This window comes from Solanum tuberosum, unplaced genomic scaffold, assembly GCF_000226075.1.
Source record: "Solanum tuberosum cultivar DM 1-3 516 R44 unplaced genomic scaffold, SolTub_3.0 scf00072, whole genome shotgun sequence".
Classification (NCBI taxonomy): domain Eukaryota; kingdom Viridiplantae; phylum Streptophyta; class Magnoliopsida; order Solanales; family Solanaceae; genus Solanum; species Solanum tuberosum.
Window position 1 is genome coordinate 925991 of NW_006238999.1, and position 23825 is coordinate 949815.

The 23825-nt window shown below is 32.1% G+C and overlaps 3 protein-coding genes across 6 annotated transcripts; 2 read left to right on the forward strand and 1 right to left on the reverse strand.

The window, feature by feature from the left end:
• Nucleotides 1–4603: 4603 nt before the first annotated feature.
• LOC102603825 (uncharacterized) lies at nt 4604–20601 on the reverse strand. 4 transcript variants are annotated; one of them, XM_015308066.1, is made up of 2 exons: nt 20250–20587; nt 4604–5458 (listed from the first exon to the last, which is right to left on the reverse strand). In XM_015308066.1, exons 1-2 carry the CDS (start codon nt 20476–20478, stop codon nt 4866–4868), a joined length of 822 nt encoding a protein of 273 aa, XP_015163552.1. In that variant the 5' UTR covers nt 20479–20587; the 3' UTR covers nt 4604–4865. The 4 variants fall into 4 exon arrangements, with proteins under 4 accessions (XP_015163552.1, XP_006345854.1, XP_015163554.1 ...); XM_006345792.2 differs by lacking the exon at nt 20250–20587 and adding an exon at nt 5595–5964; XM_015308068.1 differs by lacking the exon at nt 4604–5458 and adding an exon at nt 19435–19776 and having other exon boundaries at nt 20250–20601.
• LOC102604498 (uncharacterized) lies at nt 8656–10451 on the forward strand. The gene is made up of 2 exons (XM_006345790.2): nt 8656–9022; nt 9158–10451. The coding sequence occupies exons 1-2, from the start codon at nt 8743–8745 to the stop codon at nt 9751–9753; spliced, it is 876 nt and encodes a 291-aa protein (XP_006345852.1). The 5' UTR covers nt 8656–8742; the 3' UTR covers nt 9754–10451.
• On the forward strand, nt 11516–12681 carry LOC102604162 (uncharacterized). Its single transcript, XM_006345789.2, has 2 exons — nt 11516–11936; nt 12020–12681. The coding sequence occupies exons 1-2, from the start codon at nt 11762–11764 to the stop codon at nt 12610–12612; spliced, it is 768 nt and encodes a 255-aa protein (XP_006345851.1). The 5' UTR covers nt 11516–11761; the 3' UTR covers nt 12613–12681.
• Nucleotides 20602–23825: the final 3224 nt, after the last annotated feature.

The following is a 23825-nucleotide window of genomic DNA, read 5'->3' on the forward strand; positions in this document are numbered from 1 at the left end:
CTTCTATCAGAAAGAAAGATAATGTTTTGTTGAGATTTTTTTCTTTAGAAAGAAGGCTATCATTCATAGGACGAGACGCTAAAGATGAATTTTCGGTTAGTTGATTATCTTGCTATGTAAGGGGAACAGTTGGAGGTAGGAAAAGATGTTGATATCAAACAGTTAAAGAATTCTCCGTTTGCTTCAAAATTGCCAGCCTATTTGCTTTGAGCCGAAGTGTAAGTAGCTCACAAAGAGGGAGTTCCCGAAGTGGTACCAATAGATAGAGCTACTAATAAGATAACCAAAAGCGGTTGAGAGTGGAAGGAGTTAACCTCCCAGCTCGTATTATTCAAAAAATCTCATAGCTTTAAAAGATAAACTATTAAGCTAGCGTTTGATCATATATTCAGAGTAAATAGTCAAGATACATGCAAATAAATTAACTCGAACACCACTGAAAAAATAACTCTCGGAGGTGTGTGTTACCTTTCATGGCCAGCTGATAGATTTTAATTCAAGTTCTTGATGATTCAACTAATCATGTCATTAAGGTCCAATTAATACCTTAATGTTCCATATGTAGGAAGAAAAAAAATTATTTTTCTAATAAAATTTAAATAGTTTTTTCTAACTAGGAAATATTTTCAAAAAATATTGTCGTTCTCGTTTCTAATCCTCCAACAATGTTGAGCTGAATGATCCAACACCTCATCAACAATATATTTTAAGAGTCTGAGTAATATACCTCGTAAGTGACCTTCTATCACATTTTAAGCTATATTGATTGTGTCGGTACATATAACTTAAGGATTGACTTATATACACAAATTATATAAAAAACATTTATTTCTTATTGTCTACCTTGTTTTCAAAATTATGATCCTATAAATATCTTTTAAATGACGTGATAGAGTATAACTGCTAAATTGTGATACATATCAACGGTTCATATCCACATCTAACGAATTGAAAAATTCATACAAAAATAACTGAAATTCAAGTCATATATGCATAAGCCATAAAAAAAAAAATGAAACATCGTAAATATAAGATTATTATATATTATTTTTTTGTAAATTTGTTGTACAATTTATTTAAATAAACAATCTAATTTTCTTTAAATAAACAAAATAGAATTAAGAAAAGAAGAAGCTTAAAGTAGTAAGGTTGATAATTTTGAATAGTTAAAAGGGTATTTTCGACCAAATGAAATAAGAAGAAATTACTCCATGTTCTTCATTTATACTGCTTGTTTCCGTTTACAGAGCTTCCATTTTTGAAGTTTCCATTATTTTAGTGTCAATGTAAAGTTTGCATTTTCTTGTTTTTTCATTCAAAGATTGAAACTTTTTCAAGTATGCATGGAGGTACACGCACACCCATAAGTTTCATATAAAGTTTCGATCTTTAGGTTTCACTCTTCAACTTCAAAGTTTCGATTTTTATTTTCAAAGGTTGAATCTTTTCAAGCATGGAGCCACACCCATCAGCTAAAATGCAAATGTTCAACAAACAGGAAGTCGTATGTGGTATAATTTCTTTTTTATGCTGTGTAGGTAGTTTTAGTTGTTTTTGTGCGCATTGCATTCAAGAGAAGAAATGGTTTGGTTGGAAGGTTATAGTTGGGTTAGGAATTTATGTTCTTCATGCTTTCTTTACCATGTATATTGGTCTCCAAAAAATAGGTTGTATTGGAGTTGTCCCTATGCATGTTGAGATAAGCCGTGCAGGTTTGTTGGTAGGACCTGCTGTAGGCATATTAGCGCTGCCTGTACTCGAAGGAGAGTATAAGAATCTAGCATTGTTTGCTGCTTTGCTTGGAACTATATCTTTTGCATTTATGTTGATGTTTATTGCGCCTATTACAACCGATTTTGGGTTGTTGAATATTTTAATCGGGGCTACTGTGAAATTGTCGTGGGAGAATGAGGATGCTGAGATACTGATATGGGCTAGGACTGGGATAGCTTGTGTAGCGATACTCATCATCAGATACCTCGTTGATAGGGAAGTGCGAATGCGGATTGCTAGGGAGGTTGCGGTTCAAGTTTGATGGTGAAGTTGTTTTATTAATGTTTGCTTAGTACTAATATAGTTTATGACTAATTAATTAGGAAGTGAGTGACAATTGATAAAAGGTTGATATTTGGATTTCAATTGCGCGATTCTGTTTATCTATGTAGTTTAGTGTGTTCTTGGCTTATCTCATCTTTGTATTGTGGAGGATTCTGTTTATCTATATAGTTTAGTGTGTTCTTGGCTTATATTGTATTGTATTGTGGAGACGTACATAATTGATCAGGTTGTACTGAGGGGTCTCTAGATGGTGGATGTCACTTGTACGAGTGTGCTTCGTTCATCAGAACTTGGCTCGTCTCTTCTGTTGCCTTTCAACTTTGAGTGTAAGATTGGGAAATTTTCAAGGCCACTTGTGCATCTTGAAGCTTTGGTTGCAGTCACTGAACTAATAGAAAGTAACATTGGGTGATGTCTTCTACAAGAGTGCCACAGAATTTGAGCCATCCATCTTAAATCTTTAATTTTCAAAATAAGTTGAAAAGAACCATTACATGTTCATACCAGAAATATTGCATTTTTATACATGCTTAATCTAACTTTACAAACACACAAATTTGCTCCAATATGATGACTTCATTCTTAATGCCTTAATTTTCGTATGTTCATTGCCTTCCAACTAGAGTAATTATTTTCTATGGGATATCTATCTATCTATCCCCTGAATCTTGATATGGTCGTCTTCTTTGTGGTTCCATCATCGTCCTCTTTGTCTACATGACACTTCAATACGTCTCCGCAGCTTTGAGCTTTTGCTTTGGTATATTTCATCTTACTTAAATGGTAGCAAGACAACATACAAGTAAAATATACAAGAGGAGAATTATATGAACTCACTGCCCAAGTTACTCAAGATGTGACAAAACACTTCGGGGGTTCTAATATAGCCGAGGGAACACATTTGTGAGCAAAGTAAAGAAACATGCAAGACCATATAAACATCTTTGTAATCAACAGTTTCAAAGAAGCAGCTATGGATGTTTTTGGGTTCAAAGCAGAGGAGCAGCAGCCGAGGTTTTGCAACAACTATACAATCACTGAAAATGGTAACCGTGCTGACAGTGATTTCAATGGTAACCGTGCTCTGTCAAGTCTGGATGCAGTGATGACAGAATGCCAAAAATTACTTCAACAAACAAAAGACGATATCCTGACAGAGAGCCTAACAATGACATTAGAGTTAGGAAGTTCATGCGTTGGTGCGATTTCTGATGTTGATGAAAGCTCAAGTGAGGAATCGGCATCCTACTCCAGAAAATCATGACATTTTAGATGGACCATTATCAAATCACCACTGGGGAACCGCCCAATCGTTTTCTGTCCCCATTATCAAGGAACATCCTACATAGTGACAGATACTACAGTAACCTTTTCCAGTAATTGTGTTGAGGTCAATAATGAATGAGGATTCAGGAGCTTTTTGCATTCGCTTTCAAGTTGAAGACATATGATGATGAAGGTGGTCTCAAGACAAGCAATGCTTTAGAATTAGTATCTGATCAACTTGGTTCATCAAAGAGTTGAGAGACAATTTATCGCTATTGAGATAAACCCATTCCCTCCTACTTCCTCTCTCAGTGTTTGTGCTAATGATTCAGGCTTCTGTTTTAAATGATTCTTTTGAGTCTGAATCTGATGAAGAACCTTTGCTTGACATGTGTTTTGGTCACGCAGTATCTTTTAACGAATTCAGGAGTTCACCAATACAGCAAGAGATCATCTTGTGTACACAGCAACTGACACAGGCCTTCTGCATCTGGGTGGGAATGGATCTGAACCCTGTGCCTTTTCATATTCATCTGGGTCTCCTGCTCCTGGATCCCAAGTGTGTCAGTTGTCCAAGATGTGGATGAGGAATTGGGCTCATCACCAACTACTTCAGTCCGTGACCCTGTTGAACTTTGCAAAGTAGATCGAAATATGAGTTCAGATGAGAAAACAGATCATCCAAAGTCGAGTATTGACTGTTTGGTTGATGGACATGCCACTCCTGGCGAACTGCTGGACATGACTTTGGCACATGATAACAGTGGTACTGGTCCTGTCACCTTCGACCAGGAGAACCCATATGATATCCATGGAAATGTCAACCTTGCCTGTAAAAGCTTGTTGCTCATTGATAGTGGTTCTGGCTCAGAAGCAGATCCTCAACACAATGTGAAAAGGAGGCGGCTTACACCCTTGGACGAAGAGGAAGTAGTGTGACACATGATCTGCATTTGTAGATTTGATGACCTATGGGAGTCTTATCAAGCATTCTTTGCTCTCATGGTACTAGGAATACAAGAGCTATCATTTGTTAGCTGCATACTCCATCCTGTCAATAGATTTTCAGTGGTCCATTTAGCTTTAGGGACTCTTTGGACTAATCATGATTGAGGTCTTATTTTAATTTCCCAAAGTTAAAAAAAAAAAAAAAAGAGAGCAAAAACACCCTGTTTCTCAGTGTAACTTCATAACTATTAGTAAATCACTAATACCATCAGCTTGCAGCAACGCCAAGTTTACAAACAATAAGCTTCGGTAAGGAAAATGGACAGCAAAATAACCTCTCATCATGTAGAGTTTAAACAGCTCTTCATAAGAAATGTCATTTATAAATACATACGTTAGAGGCACAACATGACTAGAACAAGACAGATTATATTGCAAACAAAGTAAAGAGAGAACATTACTGAAAATTAAAGGCATTCTAATGAATTAGAGTATGTCCAAAATAACAACAGAAAAAAAAGGAAGTTTTATGAAAGGCTTCCGCTAAAACCCTTCAGATCAGTAAGACGACTCCATCTTGGGACGAGGAGGTATCAGTAAGACAGCATATCAGACGACTCCATCTTGGGACGAGGAGGTAATGCAGGAGGAGCGGAATATGTCATGTATCTATAGATACTTATACCAAAGCAGAAGCACAAAGCGATGACTCTAACAAACAATTTCCCCTTCACCATAAAGCAAAAGACCTGCATTGCTAATCCCAACATAACATCTTTTCCACTAATATCATACGCTCTACGCATAAAGTGAGAAATAAGGTAGAAATATCCCGTGCAGCCAAACAGCAGAAAGATATATCCATAATTAAACTCTAGAAAGTGCCATAACCCCTTATCGTCCGCATCATTCAACAAATTGAAACTCAAAGCTGCAGCAGTTAGAGCGGGAATGAAGTCGATCATAAATTTCCCTTTGGGACCCATTGATCGGAATTGAGTTTTGTAGGGATACCAATAATTGTTCAACAAAGGGTAGAGCAGGACAATGGCTTGAAGTGTAATGTAGAAAAGGTTGGCCACACAGAAGATTACTACCATATGAATGGGAATAGGCATGAAATAATTGAACGCAATACTCAAACTATAGGGCGGAAAGCTACTAAAAACCCACCACAACAACTCCGCTGAAATAAACGAAAAAACAACAAATCAGCATCTCCAAACAACAGCAAAGGGTCATTCAATATTAAAAAGACTTAATTTTGGTTTTCAATCTCCAAATTTTAGCAAACCCTAATTTACAAATTAGAGAAGACTTACGGATTAATCGACCATTATATACACAACTAATACATCCCCAAATCTCAAATACTGTCATATCATCTCGGCTCCGCGGAGATACGACAATTTCTTCTCCTCCTCCGTTTATCGGAAAACGAACATATATTTTGCTCTTCATCGGAGAATAAAAAGAAATTGCTCTTTCTTCATCCATCGGAAAACAAACAAATTCGCCGGTGACTGAATGATGAAATATCTACTACACCATTCTTAACTTTTCTCCAACTATACTCTGGGAATTGGGAATAATCAGACCTAATAAATCTAATTTGTTAGTTAAGGTCCCAATATTTTCTTATCTTTATGTCTAAATAAAACTTCTCCCCATTTAGTTGAGGTTTTAACGAAGGTTTTGGACATCGGATAGGAGAAGTCAAAAAATAAAATAAAATTCTCGTGCTTCAATTTACTTGACCTATTTTGACTTGGATTTGGTCATAGTTTGAAAGGGGTATTTATGCCTCTTTTTTTTTCAAGAATACTATAAGATGTAATACTTCTCATATTAATATAATGAAAAAATATTTTAAAATATTGAATAAATCTAGGAAAGCAAAACGTGACAAATAAAAATATAACTTGCCACCAGGCCAAAGCTGATAGTCACATAAGGGTAAAAGGATACCTAATATAGCTCGATGCACATCGTAGACATTCCTTCTTACAAAGTGAAAGACAAGTATATATATAAAGGTAAGATTATATCAACCGTCTGTTTACATGTAAATATAATTGAATTTTACATGTACCATATTTGTTTTTTTTTTCCAGAAATGTCGAACTAAAAGGTCTTCTGTAACTTTCCTCCTGATTGAAATGATTCACCGCATGTTTTACCAACAATAGTATAATAAGAGTGGAAGGAATTAACCTCCCAGCTTGGATTATTCATAAAGTCTCATAGCTTTAAAAGACAAAGTATTAAGCTAGTGTTTGGTCATATATTCAAAGTATTTAGTCAAGATACACACAAAAAAATTAATTTGAACACCATTGTTATAAAAATAAAAATAAAAAGCTATTACAATTTGTTTTAGGAAGAAACGTGAAAAGAGAAAGAATATGCAATTATGTTAGTTTCTGATCTTTAACTCATTAAAAGCCAAAAGATACATCACAGAGAAATTTATGTAAATTCAAAATTTAAGTTGTGCCACATAAATTAGAACGAAGATAATAATAATACTTAAGTATATGCACTTTTGACGAAATATCAGTACACAAAATTAGTACAACAAAACCTTTCATATTGAGATAATATCTCAAACGATGACTCAACTATACCCAATTTTGTTTTAAAATATTGAGTTGATCTAATATAATTTTGCTTTAAAGGTTAGTTAAATTGATTCTCGTTTAGAGAAAGTGACACTTACTTTGGAACATATCAATTTGTAATTTTGATATTTGGCTTGAACTTAATCAATGAAATTGTTGAAGGATTTAACTTTCATACTATCAATGTATGTTAACATGTTGTAGCGTTGTCTTACTTTCCGACTCACTAATCTCAGTTTTTAGGAATGTGTTACATATAGATGTTACGATACTTCATGTTTTATATGATCTGATAGTGTAAAAATTCATTTACACTATCAAATTAGTTATAATCTTCTTGTGAATTGTTCATTTGCAGGTATATCAGTTGTCTATTGGAGCAGCACTGCAGCTTGTAACCTTTCTTGGCCAGCTGATAAAATTTTAATTCAATTTCTTGATGATTCAACTGATCCTGTCATTAAGGTCCAATAATTAATACCTTAATTTTCCATTTGTAGGAAGAAAAAAAAAATCTTTTTCTAATTAAATTTGAAGGATTTTTTTCTAAAGAAGAAATATATATCCTAAAACTAGTATTTACCTATTCTAGCATAGCATTTACTAGATTAGGTAATTGTCCAATTTGTATGATGAACATTAGTTAGTAACCTCAAATAAACATGGTAAATGTTACTATGTTGCTCGGACTTTAAAAAAATATTATCCTACTCGTTTTTTATCCTCCATCAATGTTGAGCCGAAGGATCCAACACCTCATCAATAATGAGTTAATATCTCAAAAGATAACTCAATTTTAAAAATTTATCTAGCAAAGTCATTTAACTTTATTTTGTATCAATAAAATCACTCAGACATTTATACAGTCACTCGGTCTTGCTTTTAAAGCATCGTAAAATAGTTTTCTTTTCAAAGGATTTTCTTGAACTTTGACCAAACATATCGTTGTCATACTGCATCCAATGCAAGTTTTATTTATTAAGAGCATGGGAGCCCGAAATGGAGGTACACCATTTTTATTTGATGCTCATCTTTAAGACGATGGTGAAACATAGAATAATGTTAGCCGTTGCCTTAGTCGAAACAAGTTTTTCAAAACTAAAATTGATTAAATCTTATTTAAGATCAACAATGTCTCAACTTGTTTGGAAGAGAAGTGAGCGAGATGGGAAGGGAGGCGAGCGAGATTTAATTTATTATGTATCTTAGATACATGTGAATCACACTAAATACATATATTTGTATATATCTAATGTGATTTGCATATATCTAGGATAGCAAATACATATATAGGAGAGTGGCGAGCGATATGAGAGAGAGAAAGCCAAGTGAGATTTGTTAGGTATCCTAGATACATGCGAATCACATTAGATACATGAATGTATACAGTGTGTATCGCATGTATCTATGATACCAGATACAGTGGAAACTGACGGGCAAGATGGGAGAGAGGTGAGAGATGCAAACAAAATTTGTTATGTATCCCATATATATGTGAACACACTTGAATACAGATCTATAACAAATTAAACCTAATTTTGACCTCATTTATCCCAAGATACATGTATTTAGACGTATATGAATGTATCTGAACGCACCAAAATATTTTTATTTGACATATTTTACTTTTCAAAAATTAAATTATATGAACTCGATCCAATATTTCAAAATATCTTTTCCGTTTGACCATACAAATTACAAACATCAAAATAGACTAAATATATTGAAGCAGAAATTTTATTAGACTAAAATAACATTTGTAAGAAAATATTGGGGTCTTAATTAACAAATTAGACTTATTTGGTGTCTATTCCAATTTCCAAAGTATAGTCGGAGAAGGATAACGGTGATGGTAAAGTTATTTATAAATATCTCGCCGGCGAGTTTGTTTGTTTGTTTTCCGATGGGTGAAGAAAAAACAGTTTATTTTCCAGTGGATGAAGAAAACACAGTTTCTTTTCCGGTGGACGAAGTAAAAGATGTTTCTCCGATGAACAAAAAAATATATTTTCATTTTCCGATAAACGGAGGAGGAGAGGAAGTTGTTGTATCTCCGCGGAGCCGAGATGATATGACAGTATTTGAGATTCGGGGATGTATTAGTTGTGTATATAATGGTCGATTACTCCGTAAGTCTTCTCTAATTTGTGAATTAGGGTTTGCTAAAATTTGGAGATTGAAAACAAATAATTAAGTCTTTTCAATAGTTGAATGAATGCCTTTGTGAAAATCGATGCTGAATTGTGATTTTTTCTTTGTTTCAGCGGAGTTGTTGTGGTGGGTTTTTAGTAGCTTCCCGCCCTATAGTTTGAGTATTGCGTTCAATTATTTCATGCCTATTCCCATTCATATGGTAGTAATCTTCTGTGTGGCCAACCTTTTCTACATTACACTTCAAGCCATTGTCCTGCTCTACCCTTTGTTGAACAATTATTGGTATCCCTACAAAACTCAATTCCGATCAATGGGTCCCAAAGGGAAATTTATGATCGACTTCATTCCCGCTCTAACTGCTGCAGCTTTGAGTTTCAATTTGTTGAATGATGCGGACGATAAGGGGTTATGGCACTTTCTAGAGTTTAATTATGGGTATATCTTTCTGTTGTTAGGCTGCACGGGATATTTCTACCTTATTTCTCACTTTATGCGTAGAGCGTATGATATTAGTGGAAAGGACGTTATATTGGGATTAGCAATGCAAGTATTTTGCTTTATGGTGATGAAGGGGATATTGTTTGTTAGAGTCATCGCTTTGTGCTTCTGCTTTGGTATAAGTATCTATAGATACATGACATATTCCGCTCCTCCTGTATTACCTCCCTGTCCCAAGATGGAGTCGTCTGATATGCTGCCTTACTGATCTGAACGTGTTAGCGGATGCCTTTCATATAACTTTCTTGTTTTTTTGTTGTTATTTTGGACGTACTATAATTTATTAGAATGCCTTAAATTTTCAGTAATGTTCGCTCTTACTTTGTTTGCAATATAATATGTCTTGTTCTAGTCATCTTGTGCCTCTAACGTATGTATTTATATATGACATTTCTTATGAAGAGCCGTTTAAACTCTATATGATGAGAGGTTATTTTGTTGTCCATTTCCTTACGGAAGCTTTCTGTTTGTAAACATGGCGTTGCTGCAAGTTGATGGTATTAGTGATTTACTAATAGTTATAAAGTTACACTAAGAAACAGGGTGTTTTTGCTCTTCTTCTTTTTTTAAAACTTTGACAGCAATTATATAGATTATTCGGTGTAGAATTTCTTTGCCTACAACCCTCTGCTGAGAAATGGACACAGGAAGCCAATTTTCGCACCAACCTTAATGATACAAAACCTTTTCTTTCAAAGGTTTTGTATGCAGCTGCTTTGAAAATAGAAGAGACGATAAAATGCTTACCTTTATGAGATGGAAAATGAAAGAGGCACTGTTATTGCCGTATGATTTAGTTTCTCCTGGTGTTGAGAGGAAAACAGATTGTTGCCATCCTTCCTTTCTTCGGAGTTCAAAAATACTATGATGGCTCCATTGCTTTATATGTTTATTTTATTGTTTTGTTTGTGATTCATCTATCCCAAAGTTTCGTTTTAATCCCGATCGAATAAGGAAAAAAATTTCATACTCTTTCATAACATAAATATTGTTAACCACTCTCTGGCATTAAAAACAAAAAAAAGTTTGTGACGCTGAAATGAACTCCCAATAGATAAGAGAAAATTGGAAATAACCCTTATCTAATACTACTCTCTCGATACAAAATCTAATGTTTCGAAGAAAAAAAATACAAATTTTTCTCATATTGAAGTCGGAGTGTCATGCTATTATTACTTAGTATTCATATGGTGAAGGCATAGTATTCTTTTTTTTCTCTCAAATAAAAACCTCATTGGTGCCAAACATGAGGGAATGTTATACGTTTGGTAAGTTGTCCTCCGACAAGGATAAAAGATCCCATTGAAGCAATTAATTCTATGCATATTGTATGAATATCTGGTCGCACAAATTGCATAGTATCATAAATGGCAATCCCAGGTATTACCTATCCCCCAGGAGAGTTTACAAACAAATATGAAAAGTATTTATGGTATTCTTGAAAAAAAAAAAAGACATAAGTATACCCCCTTTCAAATTCAAGTCAAAATAGGTCAAGTAAATTGAAGCATGAGGTTTTTTTTTATATTTTCCATTCGATGTCTAAAGCTTGCATTAAAGTTAGAACTGGACATGAAATATCGAAAATCGAATTATTGAACTGAATTGAATTTTTTTGTTATTTGATATTCGGTAATTAGGTATTCAGGAGTAAAATACTGTATTCGGGTTTGGAATTGGTATGAGTCATTAGTACCATTTGGTATTTCGTATTTCTTGAATACCGAATTATTTATTTAATGAAGATCATATATCAACATGTCCATTACTCATTAGTACAAGTCGAAAGAGAAAGTTAAAAAATAAACATAAACAACTCAAATATATGTCTTTTAATTGTATCAATTTATTGATCTTCTATTATATCGTGCTTCCAAAAAAAAAATAAAAATAATTGGAGAAATAATATTAACTTTGTAATACAATATGCTACAACTTCAATACGATATTATCAAACACCATATCAAATAGAAACTTAATTTCCCAATTAGCGAACCCAAAGTTTGATAATCACATACCGAATACCAAACGTCCACCCCTAGTTTTATTTAGACTTAAAAATAACATTTGTAAGAAAATATTGGAGCCTTAACCAGCAAATTAGATTTATTAGGTCTGATTATTCCCAATTCCCAGAGTCTAGTTGGAGAAAGGTTAAGAATGGTGTAGTAGATATTTCATCATTCACAGTCACCGGCGAATTTGTTTGTTTTCCGATGGATGAAGAAAAAGCAATTTCTTTTTATTCTCCGATGAAGAGCAAAATATATGTTCGTTTTCCGATAAACGGAGGAGGAGAAGAAATTGTCGTATCTCCGCGGAGCCGAGATGATATGACAGTATTTGAGATTTGGGGATGTATTAGTTGTGTATATAATGGTCGATTACTCCGTAAGTCTTCTCTAATTTGTGAATTAGGGTTTTGGAGATTGAAAATCGATGCTGATTTGTTGTTGTTTTTTTCTTTGTTTCAGCGGAGTTGTTGTGGTGGGTTTTTAGTTGCTTTCCACTAAACTGTTTGAGCGTTGCGTTTGATTATTTCGTGGCTATTCCCTTACATCTTAATATAGTAATCTGCAATTTGGGTTTCTTTTTCTACATTTTATTTCAATCCGTTGTCCTACTCTACCCTTTGTTGAACAATTATTGGTATCCCTATAGAACTCCCTTCCGATCAATAGGCCCCAAAGGGAGATTTATGATCGACTTCATTCCCGCCCTAACTGCTGCAGCTTTGAGTTTGAATTTGTTGAATGATGCGGGGTTATGGCACTTTCTAGAGATCAATTATGGGTATCTCTTTCTATTGCTAGGCTGCACAGGATACTTCTATGTTGTTGCTCATTTTATGCGTAGAGCATATGATATTAATGGAAAAGACGTTATCTTGGGGTTAGCAATGCAGGCCTTTTGCTTTATGGTGAACGGGCGATTGTTGGTTAGAGCCATCACTTTGAGCTTCTGCTTTGGTATTAGTATCTATAGATACATGACATATGCCGCTCCTCCTGCATTACCTCCTCGTCCCAAAATGGAGTCGTCGGATTTTGCTGCCTTACTGATCTGAAGGTGTTACTGGATGCCTTTAATTTTCTCTCTTACTTTGTTTGCAATATAATCTGTCTTGTTCTAGTCATCTTGTTCCTCTATTTATATACTATGACATTTCTTATGAAGAGCCGTTTAAACTCTATATGATGAGAGGTTATCATATATATGTATAATTCGCTATACATATACAATTGAAAGCTATGTCTATTTTGCTTTACATATATACAAAAAAAAGCAATTGTATAATTCGTTGGCTCCTCTTCAGATTTGTATAATTTCGCTGGCAGGCCATTTGTATAAATTGTTTTTCGCCTCTCGTTTGTATAAATCGTTGACAAAAATATTTGTATATCAAAAATCGCTCACTCTTTCATTTTATTCAAACATAAATTATACATTATATTTGTATAATATGTGTTTGTATAAAACGAAAAAGAGAGAAAGGCAAAAGAGAACTAGGCAGGGTAATATTTTTATTATATAATTATAAGTGTATAAGACGAATATATACGTATTTGCATGTGTATATACAATTTTCTCTCGCTTTTATACAAACAAAAACACAATTTTATACAATTCTGTTGTATAAAGCGAGAGAGGCGAGCACAGAGGGAGCGAGCGAGAAAGGGAGAGTGGCGAGCGAGAATTTGGAGGGAGAGAGGCGACTGGCAAACGTTTGCTACGGGACGCAATTAAATCAAACAGTAACTACTCCATTTATTTTAGATTATAAATTTGCCATTCTGTACAATTATCCCTAAAATTTATAGTAACACCGAATTAATGGAAACTTCACAAAAATGGAAGCCCTCTGTAAATGGGAGTATGAAGAACATGCAATTTCTTCTTATTTCATTTGGTCAAAAATACCCTTTTTAACTTGTTCACAATTATTACCTTTACTAGATATAGGACCCCGTGTCAGCACGAGACCCAATATATATTATTTTTTTATTTTAATTTATGTCATATTATGGAATTTGAGAAGTTATTGAAATTTTTATATGATTTTAAAAATATTTTAAATTGTTAGCTATTGTGATTTGTAGTACTTTTTTTTAACATAATTTTGAAAAATATTATATGTTAGGTTTTTTATCCTAATTTATATAGCATTGATAGAATTTAAAGTGTCAAATAATTGTTAATTATTGTAATATAATATGTAGTACTTTTTATGTAGTTTTTTACTATTTTTAAGCATATTAAGTATAGTATTACTTATATTTTTTAAAATATATTTAAATATTATATGTTAGGTTTTTTATCCTAATTTATATAGCATTGATAGAATTTAAAGTGTCAAATAATTGTTAATTATTGTAATATAATATGTAGTACTTTTTATGTAGTTTTTTACTATTTTTAAGCATATTAAGTATAGTATTACTTATATTTTTTAAAATATATTTAAATATTATATGTTAGGTTTTTTATCCTAATTTATATAGCATTGATAGAATTTAAAGTGTCAAATAATTGTTAATTATTGTAATATAATATGTAGTACTTTTTATGTAGTTTTTTACTATTTTTAAGCATATTAAGTATAGTATTACTTATATTTTTTAAAATATATTTAAATATTATATGTTACCTTTTTATCGTAATTTATATGGCATTGATAGAATTTAAAGTGTAGTTTTTACTATTTTTAAGCATACTAAATTGTTAATTATTATATATCTAGTACTACTTTGGAAAAATAGCGACACATGATAATTAAAATAAAGAAAAACACAACAGTATTGGTCAGCCGCCATGAGAAAGGTTGTGGGGCCCACTTAAATTAATTAACGAGTAGTATATTTGATGAATATATGTGTCATTATGGAGATGTTGGCTGGTTTTTTTTTGTCTAAAGAGAAAAGGTACAATTATAAAGCATTGACATACAAAAGTTTTAAGGAGCAAAAACTAGTAAATACCAAAAATACCCTCACATTCACACTTATATATAAGTAGTAGATTTATATATATGTTAACCTTACTAATTTAACGTTTTTTTTCATTTCAATTTTGTTTATTAGAAAAAACATTAGATTATTTTATATTCAAATAAATTGTTATATTGAAGCCATGTCACGTAGACAAATTAAAGACGACGACCATATATCAAGATGCATGGGAAGGGTATTGTTATGTCAACCTTACTAATTTATTTGAACATTATTATAAAAAAATCAATTAATTTTGTTTCGTTGAAAAAATCAAAAGAAAATTAGAATACATATAATAATCTTATATATACCATGTCTGAATTTTTTCAAGAGCAACTTTCACAAATAGCAAATATAAAAATCATATTTGTATGTTATAGCTATAGTTTGCACAATTGCGCTCTATAGCAAACATAAATATGTATATTTCGCTATACATATACAAAAGAAAGCAGTTGTATAATCTGTACATATACAAAAGATCAATTGTATAATCTGTGTTTGTATAAAGTGAGAAAGAGAGAAAGACAAAAGAAAACTGGGCAAGAGAAGATCGTATTTGTATAATCATAAGTGTATAGGACGAAAAATATATGCATTTGTATATACAATTTTCTCTCGCTTTATACAAACACAAATGCAATGTATACATTTATGTTTGTATAAAGTGATAGAGACGAGTGAGAGTGGCGAGCAAGATCTGGGAGAGGGGAACAAAAATATGTATATATACAATTTTCTCTCGCTTTATACAAACACAAACACAAACACATTTTATACATTTGTGTTTGTATTAAAGCGAGAGGCGCGAAATAGCAACAGTTTGCTATGGGGTACAATTAAATCAAACTATGTATATATCATTCAATTTGAATTAATAGTTTGCTATTATACAATTTTCCTTTTTTTAATGGCTTATGCATATATGAATAAATTTTAGTTATTTTTGTATAAATTTTTTATGTTGTACCTTGCATATTTAGCTAGTAGATAGTAGTACTTGTTCACTTTTCCTTTAATAGTTGTCCCTAATTACTTGTCCATTTTGACAAATCAAGAAAGGACAAAATAATTTTACCCATTATATTAATTACTTTGAAAAAAGGTAGAATTTTTTGAAAATCTTAAATTTTTAATCCATTCACTTCATAATTAATAGGGGTAAAATGGTAAACTCACTATGTCAATAATTGATTTCTTAATAGGTGTGTCAATTCAAAAGTGAACAAGTAATTAGGGACAGAGGGAATATCTCATAAAGATGATATGTATTTAATACACAATTCCACCATGTCTGAATTTTTTTAATGGCTTATACATATATGACTGAATTTTAGTCATTTTTTGTATAATTTTTTTTATGTTGTATCTTCTATATTTAGCTAGAAGATAGTAATGTATCTGATAAAGATGATATGTATTTAATACACAAAACTTATGCCAATAGAGAAAAAAAATAATTAAAAATGTCGCAAGTCATGAATCATCCTAATCCAATATTTGCATGCACGAATATAATTGACCTAAAATTTCCTATCATTGACTACTTTGTTAATTATACTTTGAGACATTAGTTTTCATCTTTTTTAATTTGTTCTCTTTGTGAATGTTGTTTGATAAATGTTTAGCACTTATACTCTATTACGTCATCCAAAAGATATTTATAGGATCATAATCTTGAAAACAAGGTAGATAATAGGTAATTTTTTTATTTTTTTTATATAATCAATGTGTATAAGTTAATCGTAAGTTATATATACCGATACAATCAATATATCTTAAAATGTGATAGTGCGAGATATATTACTCAGACTCTTTAAATATATTTTTGATAAGGTGTTGGATCCTTCAGCCCAACATTGTTGGAGGCTCAAAAACAAGTACGACAATATTTTTGAGAATATTTTCTCGTTAGAAATATTTTATTAGAAAACAGATTTTTTTTCCTTCCTACAAATGGAAAATTAAGGTATTAATTGGACCTTAATGACAGGATCAGTTGAATCATCTCAAGAACTTGAATTAATATTCTATCAGCTGGCCAATTAAGGTAAAACGCACCTCCGATCCAATAGACAATTGATATACCTGCAAATGAACAACTTGCAAAAAAAGTTTAGCTTTGACAGCGTAAATGAGTTTTTACAGTATCAGATCATCTAAAATATGAATTATCGTCTACAAGTAAAACATTCAAAAAAATTGAGATTAGTGAGTCGGAAAACAAGACAAACATATACCCGCTACAACATGTTAACATACATTGGTAATATGAAAGTTAAATCCTTAACAATTTCATTGATTAAGTTCAAGCCAAATATCAGAACTAAATTGGATATGTTTCAAATTACTAAGTGTCATTTTTTCTAATTGAGAATCAATTTGACTAGCCTTTAAACCTAAATTATATTATTTTAAAACAAAATTGAGTATAGTTATTGAGTATCGTTTGAGATATTATCGCAATATGAAAGGTTTTGTTGTACTAATTGTGTGTATTGATATTTGGTCAAAAGTGCATATACTTAGATTATTATTATTATCTTTATTCTAATTTATGTGTCACACCTAAAATTTTGAATTTACATAAATTTTCTGTGTGATGTATCTTTTGGCTTTTTTATGAGTTAAAAGATCAGAAACTAACATAATTGCATATTCTCTCTTTTCACGTTCTTTTTAAAACAAATTGTAATAGTTATTATTATTATTTTTTTATAATAGTGGTGTTTGAATTAATTTTTTTTTTTTGTGTATCTTGACTAAATACTGTGAATATATGACCAAACCTTAGCTTAATATTTTGTCTTTTAAAGCTATGAATTTTTTTGAATAATCCGAGCTGGGATGTTAACTCCTTCCACTCTCAACCGCTTTTGGTTATTTTACTTGCAGCCCTATCTATTGATACCAGTTGGGGAACTGATCCCTCTTTGCAAGCTACTTACACTTCGGCTCAAGACGAATAGGCTAGCAATCTCGAAGCGAAAGGAGAATTCTTTTACTGTTTGATATCGACATCTTTTTCTGCCTCTAATTAACCGAAAAGTCATCTTTAGAATCAAGTCGATCATGTGGAATGCACAGGCGTAAGTTAGCGTCTCGTTCTATGAATTTCTAAAGAACTTTTGTCATTTTTGCATTACGGGGGTATGATGAGCAATCCAGTCCCTTAATCAATGCAAATTCTCTTAAGCCAAAACAAGCACGCTTATCCTATAGAGTTTACACGTCTCTTCATAAGAAATATCATTTATAACATACGTTAGAGGCTTCAATTTACTCGACCTATTTTGACTTGGATTTGGTCATAGTTTGAAAGGGGTATTTATGCAAAAAAATTTCAAGAATACTATAAGATGTACTAATACTTTTCATATCAATATAATGAAAAAATATTTTAAATTATTGAACAAAGTTTATACTATAATTTAACTCTTAAAAAGTAAAATGTGACAAAAAAAAAAGAAGAACGGAGGGGAGTAGTAATCTTTTCTTCTTCTTCTTTGAAACAAACTCCATATCTGAAATATGGTAGAGTTCTAGCCATATGTGCCAGAATTCAGCATATAATTTTTGCAGAAATGTCGAACAAAAATTAAGGTCTCAACATATATATAATTGAATTTCATAAAATTATAAGTTAATAAGATACAATTGCTAAAAGATGATTTTCCTCTCAACACCAGGAGAAACTAAATCATACAAGCCTCTTTTTCCATCTCATAAAGGTAAGATTCACAGTAATTGCATACTCTCAACGCCTCATCCTCGACATCTAGTAGATAACTCGTCAAGCCTTCTCAATATTTCACCTCCTTCTGTAACTTCGCACGCTCTGAGGTGCATCTCCAAGGAGCTTTGAAATTACGAGGAATCATCTATCCTCCTGATTGAAAGAATTCACCGCATGTTTTACGTACCAACATTAATAGTCAAAATATCATGTTAACAACCCCATGACGGAATTTCGACGATTCCATCAGCTCCGTAATGGACAAATTAGGCTAGAAGCATGGTCAGAACGAGTCCCGAGGCATTCGGTGCGAGTTTGGGACCATTTGGCATTTTAGCCTTTGAAATTTGGCCTAAGGTTGACTTTGGTCAACATTCTTGGAAAGCGCGCTCGGATGAAAATTCTGTCAGTGCGGTTAGTTTCAACCCTCTTTTGCCTTTTGCTTTTGTTGCTTAGTCGGCCTATGATGCCTACTAAGTACCTGTTGTTTTGGTACTCATGCTACGCTTTGCATCTGTTTTCGTGATGCAAGTCTGAGCACCAGTGGCCAGCGTTGATATTGAGCTTGGAGCAGTCTGATCCAGAGACGGGGGTGAGCACTCGACGTTTTGTACTATTTCAGTCTCCATTTGTATATACAAACTTGTCTTTTGCCTTTCGAGATAGTCCAGTTTCCGTGGTCCACTTTTGGGACTTGTACTCGTTTTGTTAGTAGCTCTATACTAGTGACTTTCAGGTTCTGGGAGGGATCTTTATTTGTATATATATGTTTTGATTTGCTTCCGCCTGTTTATATTGTTATCTTAAACTTTGCTTACTCTTGTTTAGTTTCTGTCCGTAGACCCATTACTCGTTGTTCCGGTTACGGGTTGGCTTACCTACTAGTGGGTTATAGTAGGTGTCATCATGACTCGAGAAATCGAGTCGTGACAAGTAGCATATTAGACGTTATGAATATTGAATGCGGGACAAATCAAGGAATTGTAATACTACAAAATGCAAGAGAGGAGGAGCTCGATCCATTTTACAAACATAAAGCTTCGGTAAGGAAAATAGACAACAAAATAACCTTTCATCATATATAGTTTAAACGGCTCTTCATAAGAAATGTCATATAAACACATCCGTTAGAGGAACAAGACAGATTATATTGCAAACGAAGTAAAGAGAGAACATTACTGAAAATTAAAGGCATTCTAATAAATTAGAGAAGGTCCAAAATAACAACAGAACTAAAAGAAAGGCTTCCGGTAACAGTACCCTTCAGATCAGTAAGGCAATAACTCCATCTTGGGACGAGGTAATGCAGGAGGAGTGGAATATGTCACGTATCTGTAGATAGATATACCAAAGCAGAAGCTCAAAGCGATGGCTCTAACAAACAACATCCCATTCGCCATAAAGCAAAAGGTTTGCATTGCTAATCCCAACATGACATCTTTTCCACTAATATCATACGCTCTACGCATGAAGTGAGAAATAATGTAGAAATATCCTGTGCAGCCTAACAATAGGAAGAAATATCCATAATTTAACTCTAAAAACTGCCATAACCCCCCCTTATCATTCAACAAATTCAAATTCAAAGCTGCAGCAGTTAGGGAGGGGATGAATTCGATCATAAATTTCCCTTTGGGGCCCATTGATCGGAAAGGAGTTCTACAGGGATACCAATAATTGTTCAACAAAAGGTAGAGGATGACGGCGGATTGAAATAACGTGTAGAAATACAAGCTCAAGCCGCAGATTAGTTCATCAAGAGGTAAGGGATATGCCACGAAATAACTGAAGGCAACGCTCAAACAGATTGGTGGAAAACAACTGAAAACCCACCACAACAACTCCGCTAAAACAAAGAAGAAAAAACAACAATTCAGCATCGATTTTCACAAAGGCATTCATTCAACTATTGAAAAGACTTAAAAAAATTTGTTTTCAATCTCCAAAACCCTAATTCACAAATTAGAGAAAACTTACGGAGTAATCGACCATTATATACGCAACTAGTAAATCCCCGTATCTCAAATACTGTCATATCATCTCGGCTCCGCGGAGATACAGCAATTTCCTCTCCTCCTCCGTTTATCGGAAAAGGAAAATACATTATTTCGTCCACCGGAGAACAAACTTCTTTTACTTCGTCCACCGGAAAAGAAACTGCTTTTTCTTCATCCACAGGAAAATAAACTGTTTTTTCTCCATCCATCGGAAAATAAACAAACTAACAAACAAACAAATTCGCCGCTGATATATTTATAAACAAATTCGCCGTCACTGTAATCCTTCTCCGACTATACTTTGGAAATTGGAATAAGACACCAAATAAGTTTAATTTGTTAATTAAGACCCCAATATTTCTAACAAACTATTTTCTCATATTATTATATTAATATAATGAAAAACATATTTTGAATTTAATTTATGAAAAGTAAAACGTGTCAAATAAAAATAATTTTGAAATAGGCTAAGTTATCTATTTTATTTTAAATAAGTTTGAGTTCAAGTCATATGATAGATTCAAACTAAAGATTTTTGACTCCCATAAGATAGATGGTTTAATTTATATGTGACTGAATTTTATACAAAAATAATTGAATTTCAATCATTTATATGTAAACTTTAGCCATAAAAAATTTCAGACACCATATATATAAAATTATTGCAAAAACAGGTGAACATGTAAATTTTTACACATAATAAACTAGATATTTTATTATGTATTTTTTTGAATTGATTAACTATTCTATGTTGGCAGTTGACGCACATATTTGATATTTGTAATATTAAAAAAGAAAATTTATTAGTTTAGGAGCTAATTACTTAAATATACTCTAGTTTATAATACTATGAATCCTATTAAATTTTGGTATGTCCAAATACATATATCTCGAGAAAAATGAGGTCAAAATTAGGTATAATTTGTAATAAATACATTGTATTCAAGTGTATTCGCATATATATGGGATACTGAACAAATCTTGTTCGCCTCCCTCACCTCTCTCCCATATCGCTCGCTATTTTCCTCTGTATCTGATATCCTAGATACATGCGAATCACACCAGATACATACATCTCGCTCGCCACTCTTCTATGTATCTTTATCCTAGATACGAATTACATTAGATACATACAAATACATGTATCTAGTGTAATTCTCGTGTATCTAAAATACATAACAAATCTGGCTCACCTCCCTCTCCAACTCGCTCAACTCTCTCCCTATTTTGATGTACCTGCTTGGAAAAATACATGTATCTAAGTTTATCTTCTTCAATATATGGTACAAAACTTTTGATTAGTAGTAATATACGTAATATTTTGAAAGTATAGGTAATAATAGTATATAAGATAGATGAGTATGTCTAATTATATAGTTTCTCCTATAAAAAAAGGTACTATTATTTATGTAGTGAGTCTCAAGAATGGTATTTTCTCATAAAATTTTAAAAAATTACATAAATACAAATCTTATTGTACTTTATGTTTTAGGGAAATTGTATATAATAGCAAACTATTAATTCAAATTAAATGTTATAATCATAGTTTGATTTAATTGTACCCCGTAGCAAACTGTTGCTATTTTGCCGCTCTCCCTGGTGAATCTCACTCGCCACTCTCGTTCTCGCTGGGCAGTCTCCCTTGCCTCTCTCGCTTTGATACAAACACAAATGTATAAAATGCGTTTGTGTTTGTATAAAGCGAGAGAAAAATTATTATATTTTTCGTTCCCCTCTCTCAGATCTCGCTCGCCACTCTCACTTTATACAAACACAAATGTATACATTGCGTTTGTGTTTGTATAATGCGAGAGAAAATTGTATATACAAATACAAATGCATATATTTTTGTCCTATACACTTATGATTATACAAATACGATCTTCTCCTGCCCAATTTTCTTTTTGTCTTTCTCTCTTTCTTGCTTTATACAAACACAAATTATACAATTGATTGTTTTCAAAACAAACACACCCTATAAGCACTATACTTCTTACAAAACCAAGATTTTTACAGTACATTAAATTAGTATACTAAATTAATTAAGCCATGTGTATGTAATTTTTATTTTATTTTTTTTCAAATAGTTAGTTTGGGTTTGGTGGATGATATTATAATTTTGCATGTGGCTCTGTTATACCCCATTGTCCCATTTAGTTTCAAAGAGACTGACAAAGATATATAGTCTTTGGAGTAGCACAAAAGCAAAAATCAAAGGCCTATATAGTCCCCACACAAACCTAATTAAAGCAACAATTGCATATAGATATAATATCATTCTTCTTCTTTTAACAAAGCAACATTCAATATATGTGGTATGGTTACTAAACTTTGTTACTCAATCCGATTCAATTTATGTGGTGTTATTTGAATTTTGAGAATCAAATTATTGAGTTCTCTTTTTACCGTAATTTCATATGCTTTTTAAATATACTATTTTGAGACGTCTAAACAATACTTGTCCGGTTTATAAAATAATGAATAATTTACTATTTGTGTCTATTTTAACCTTGCTATTAAGTACGATTCATTTTTCAATGTTTAGATGACTTATATTTAATAAGGATAATTTGGTAAAATTACTCATATCATTTACTGCTTCTTAATCTCTGTGCTAAGTAAATAGAGTCGTAAATAACTATTATTGAACTGAGGGAGTAATAAAGTTAGACATAGACAAAGCTTTTCTTATGATCAAAATTTTATCTATTTTGTCTATTTTTTGGCCTTTTCTTCTCATTTTCATGTTAAATAAATAGTGATGGTCTCCTTTCCAAAAATAATTATCTAATGGAGCAATTAGTATTTAGATAGAACTCCAATTATAAAATTGATTTTATTATTATATATAAAAGGAAAAAAAAAAGAACCGGAATTTTTGAAGAAAAAGATTCAAATTTAGCTTGTTTCCATAAATAAAGTTGGATGAAATTGAAGTTTTGAGTAACTTTATTTGTCCTTTATGTTTTACCATACTTCTTTGTTTATTTTTTTCTAAAATAAAACAAAATTACCAAAAGAAAAAGAAATCACTTTAAATAAACAAAATTAAATGTTCAAATCAGCCTTATTATAAATTAAATTAAGAGTAAAGAATAAAAAACATATCTTTAGGTATCTCAATTTTTTGAGCTTCATACTTGAACTATCAGATGTGTTAGTTTCTTATATGGACTATCACCAAATGTATATCGAAACACACCTCAACTATCAATTGTTCTCTTTTCTTACTTGAACGATTGTGATATTTTAGATATGAAAAAAGAACAATTGATATTTGAGGTATGTTACGATAAACATTTCATGGTGGTTCAGGTTAGAAATTCTTGCCTACCTAATACTTCAGATATGAAACTCGAAAAGCCGAGATACTTTAAATGTATATGTTTTTTTATTTTTTATCATGAACTCAAAAAATAATCTTAAGCTTTACTCTATATAATAACGATATATACGTAAGCTTAACACCTTGCACAAACATATATACTATCTCTATATATAGCACCATCTCTTAGCTCTTTCTCTATCTACTCACACCTCAAACTTTTTTCTCTTT

Excerpts from the sequence above, each read along its gene's own strand:
- LOC102604162 (XM_006345789.2), top strand. The coding sequence starts at position 11,762 with ATGGATGAAGAAAAAGCAATTTCTTTTTATTCTCCGATGAAGAGCAAA. Across the intron at positions 11,937-12,019 it reads ATATAATGGTCGATTACTCC|CGGAGTTGTTGTGGTGGGTT; the intron begins GTAAGTCTTCTC and ends TCTTTGTTTCAG.
- LOC102604498 (XM_006345790.2), top strand. The coding sequence starts at position 8,743 with ATGGTAAAGTTATTTATAAATATCTCGCCGGCGAGTTTGTTTGTTTGT. Across the intron at positions 9,023-9,157 it reads ATATAATGGTCGATTACTCC|CGGAGTTGTTGTGGTGGGTT; the intron begins GTAAGTCTTCTC and ends TCTTTGTTTCAG.
- LOC102603825 (XM_015308066.1), bottom strand. The coding sequence starts at position 20,478 with ATGGATGGAGAAAAAACAGTTTATTTTCCTGTGGATGAAGAAAAAGCA. Across the intron at positions 5,459-20,249 it reads ATATAATGGTCGATTACTCC|CGGAGTTGTTGTGGTGGGTT; the intron begins GTAAGTTTTCTC and ends CGTTTATTTCAG.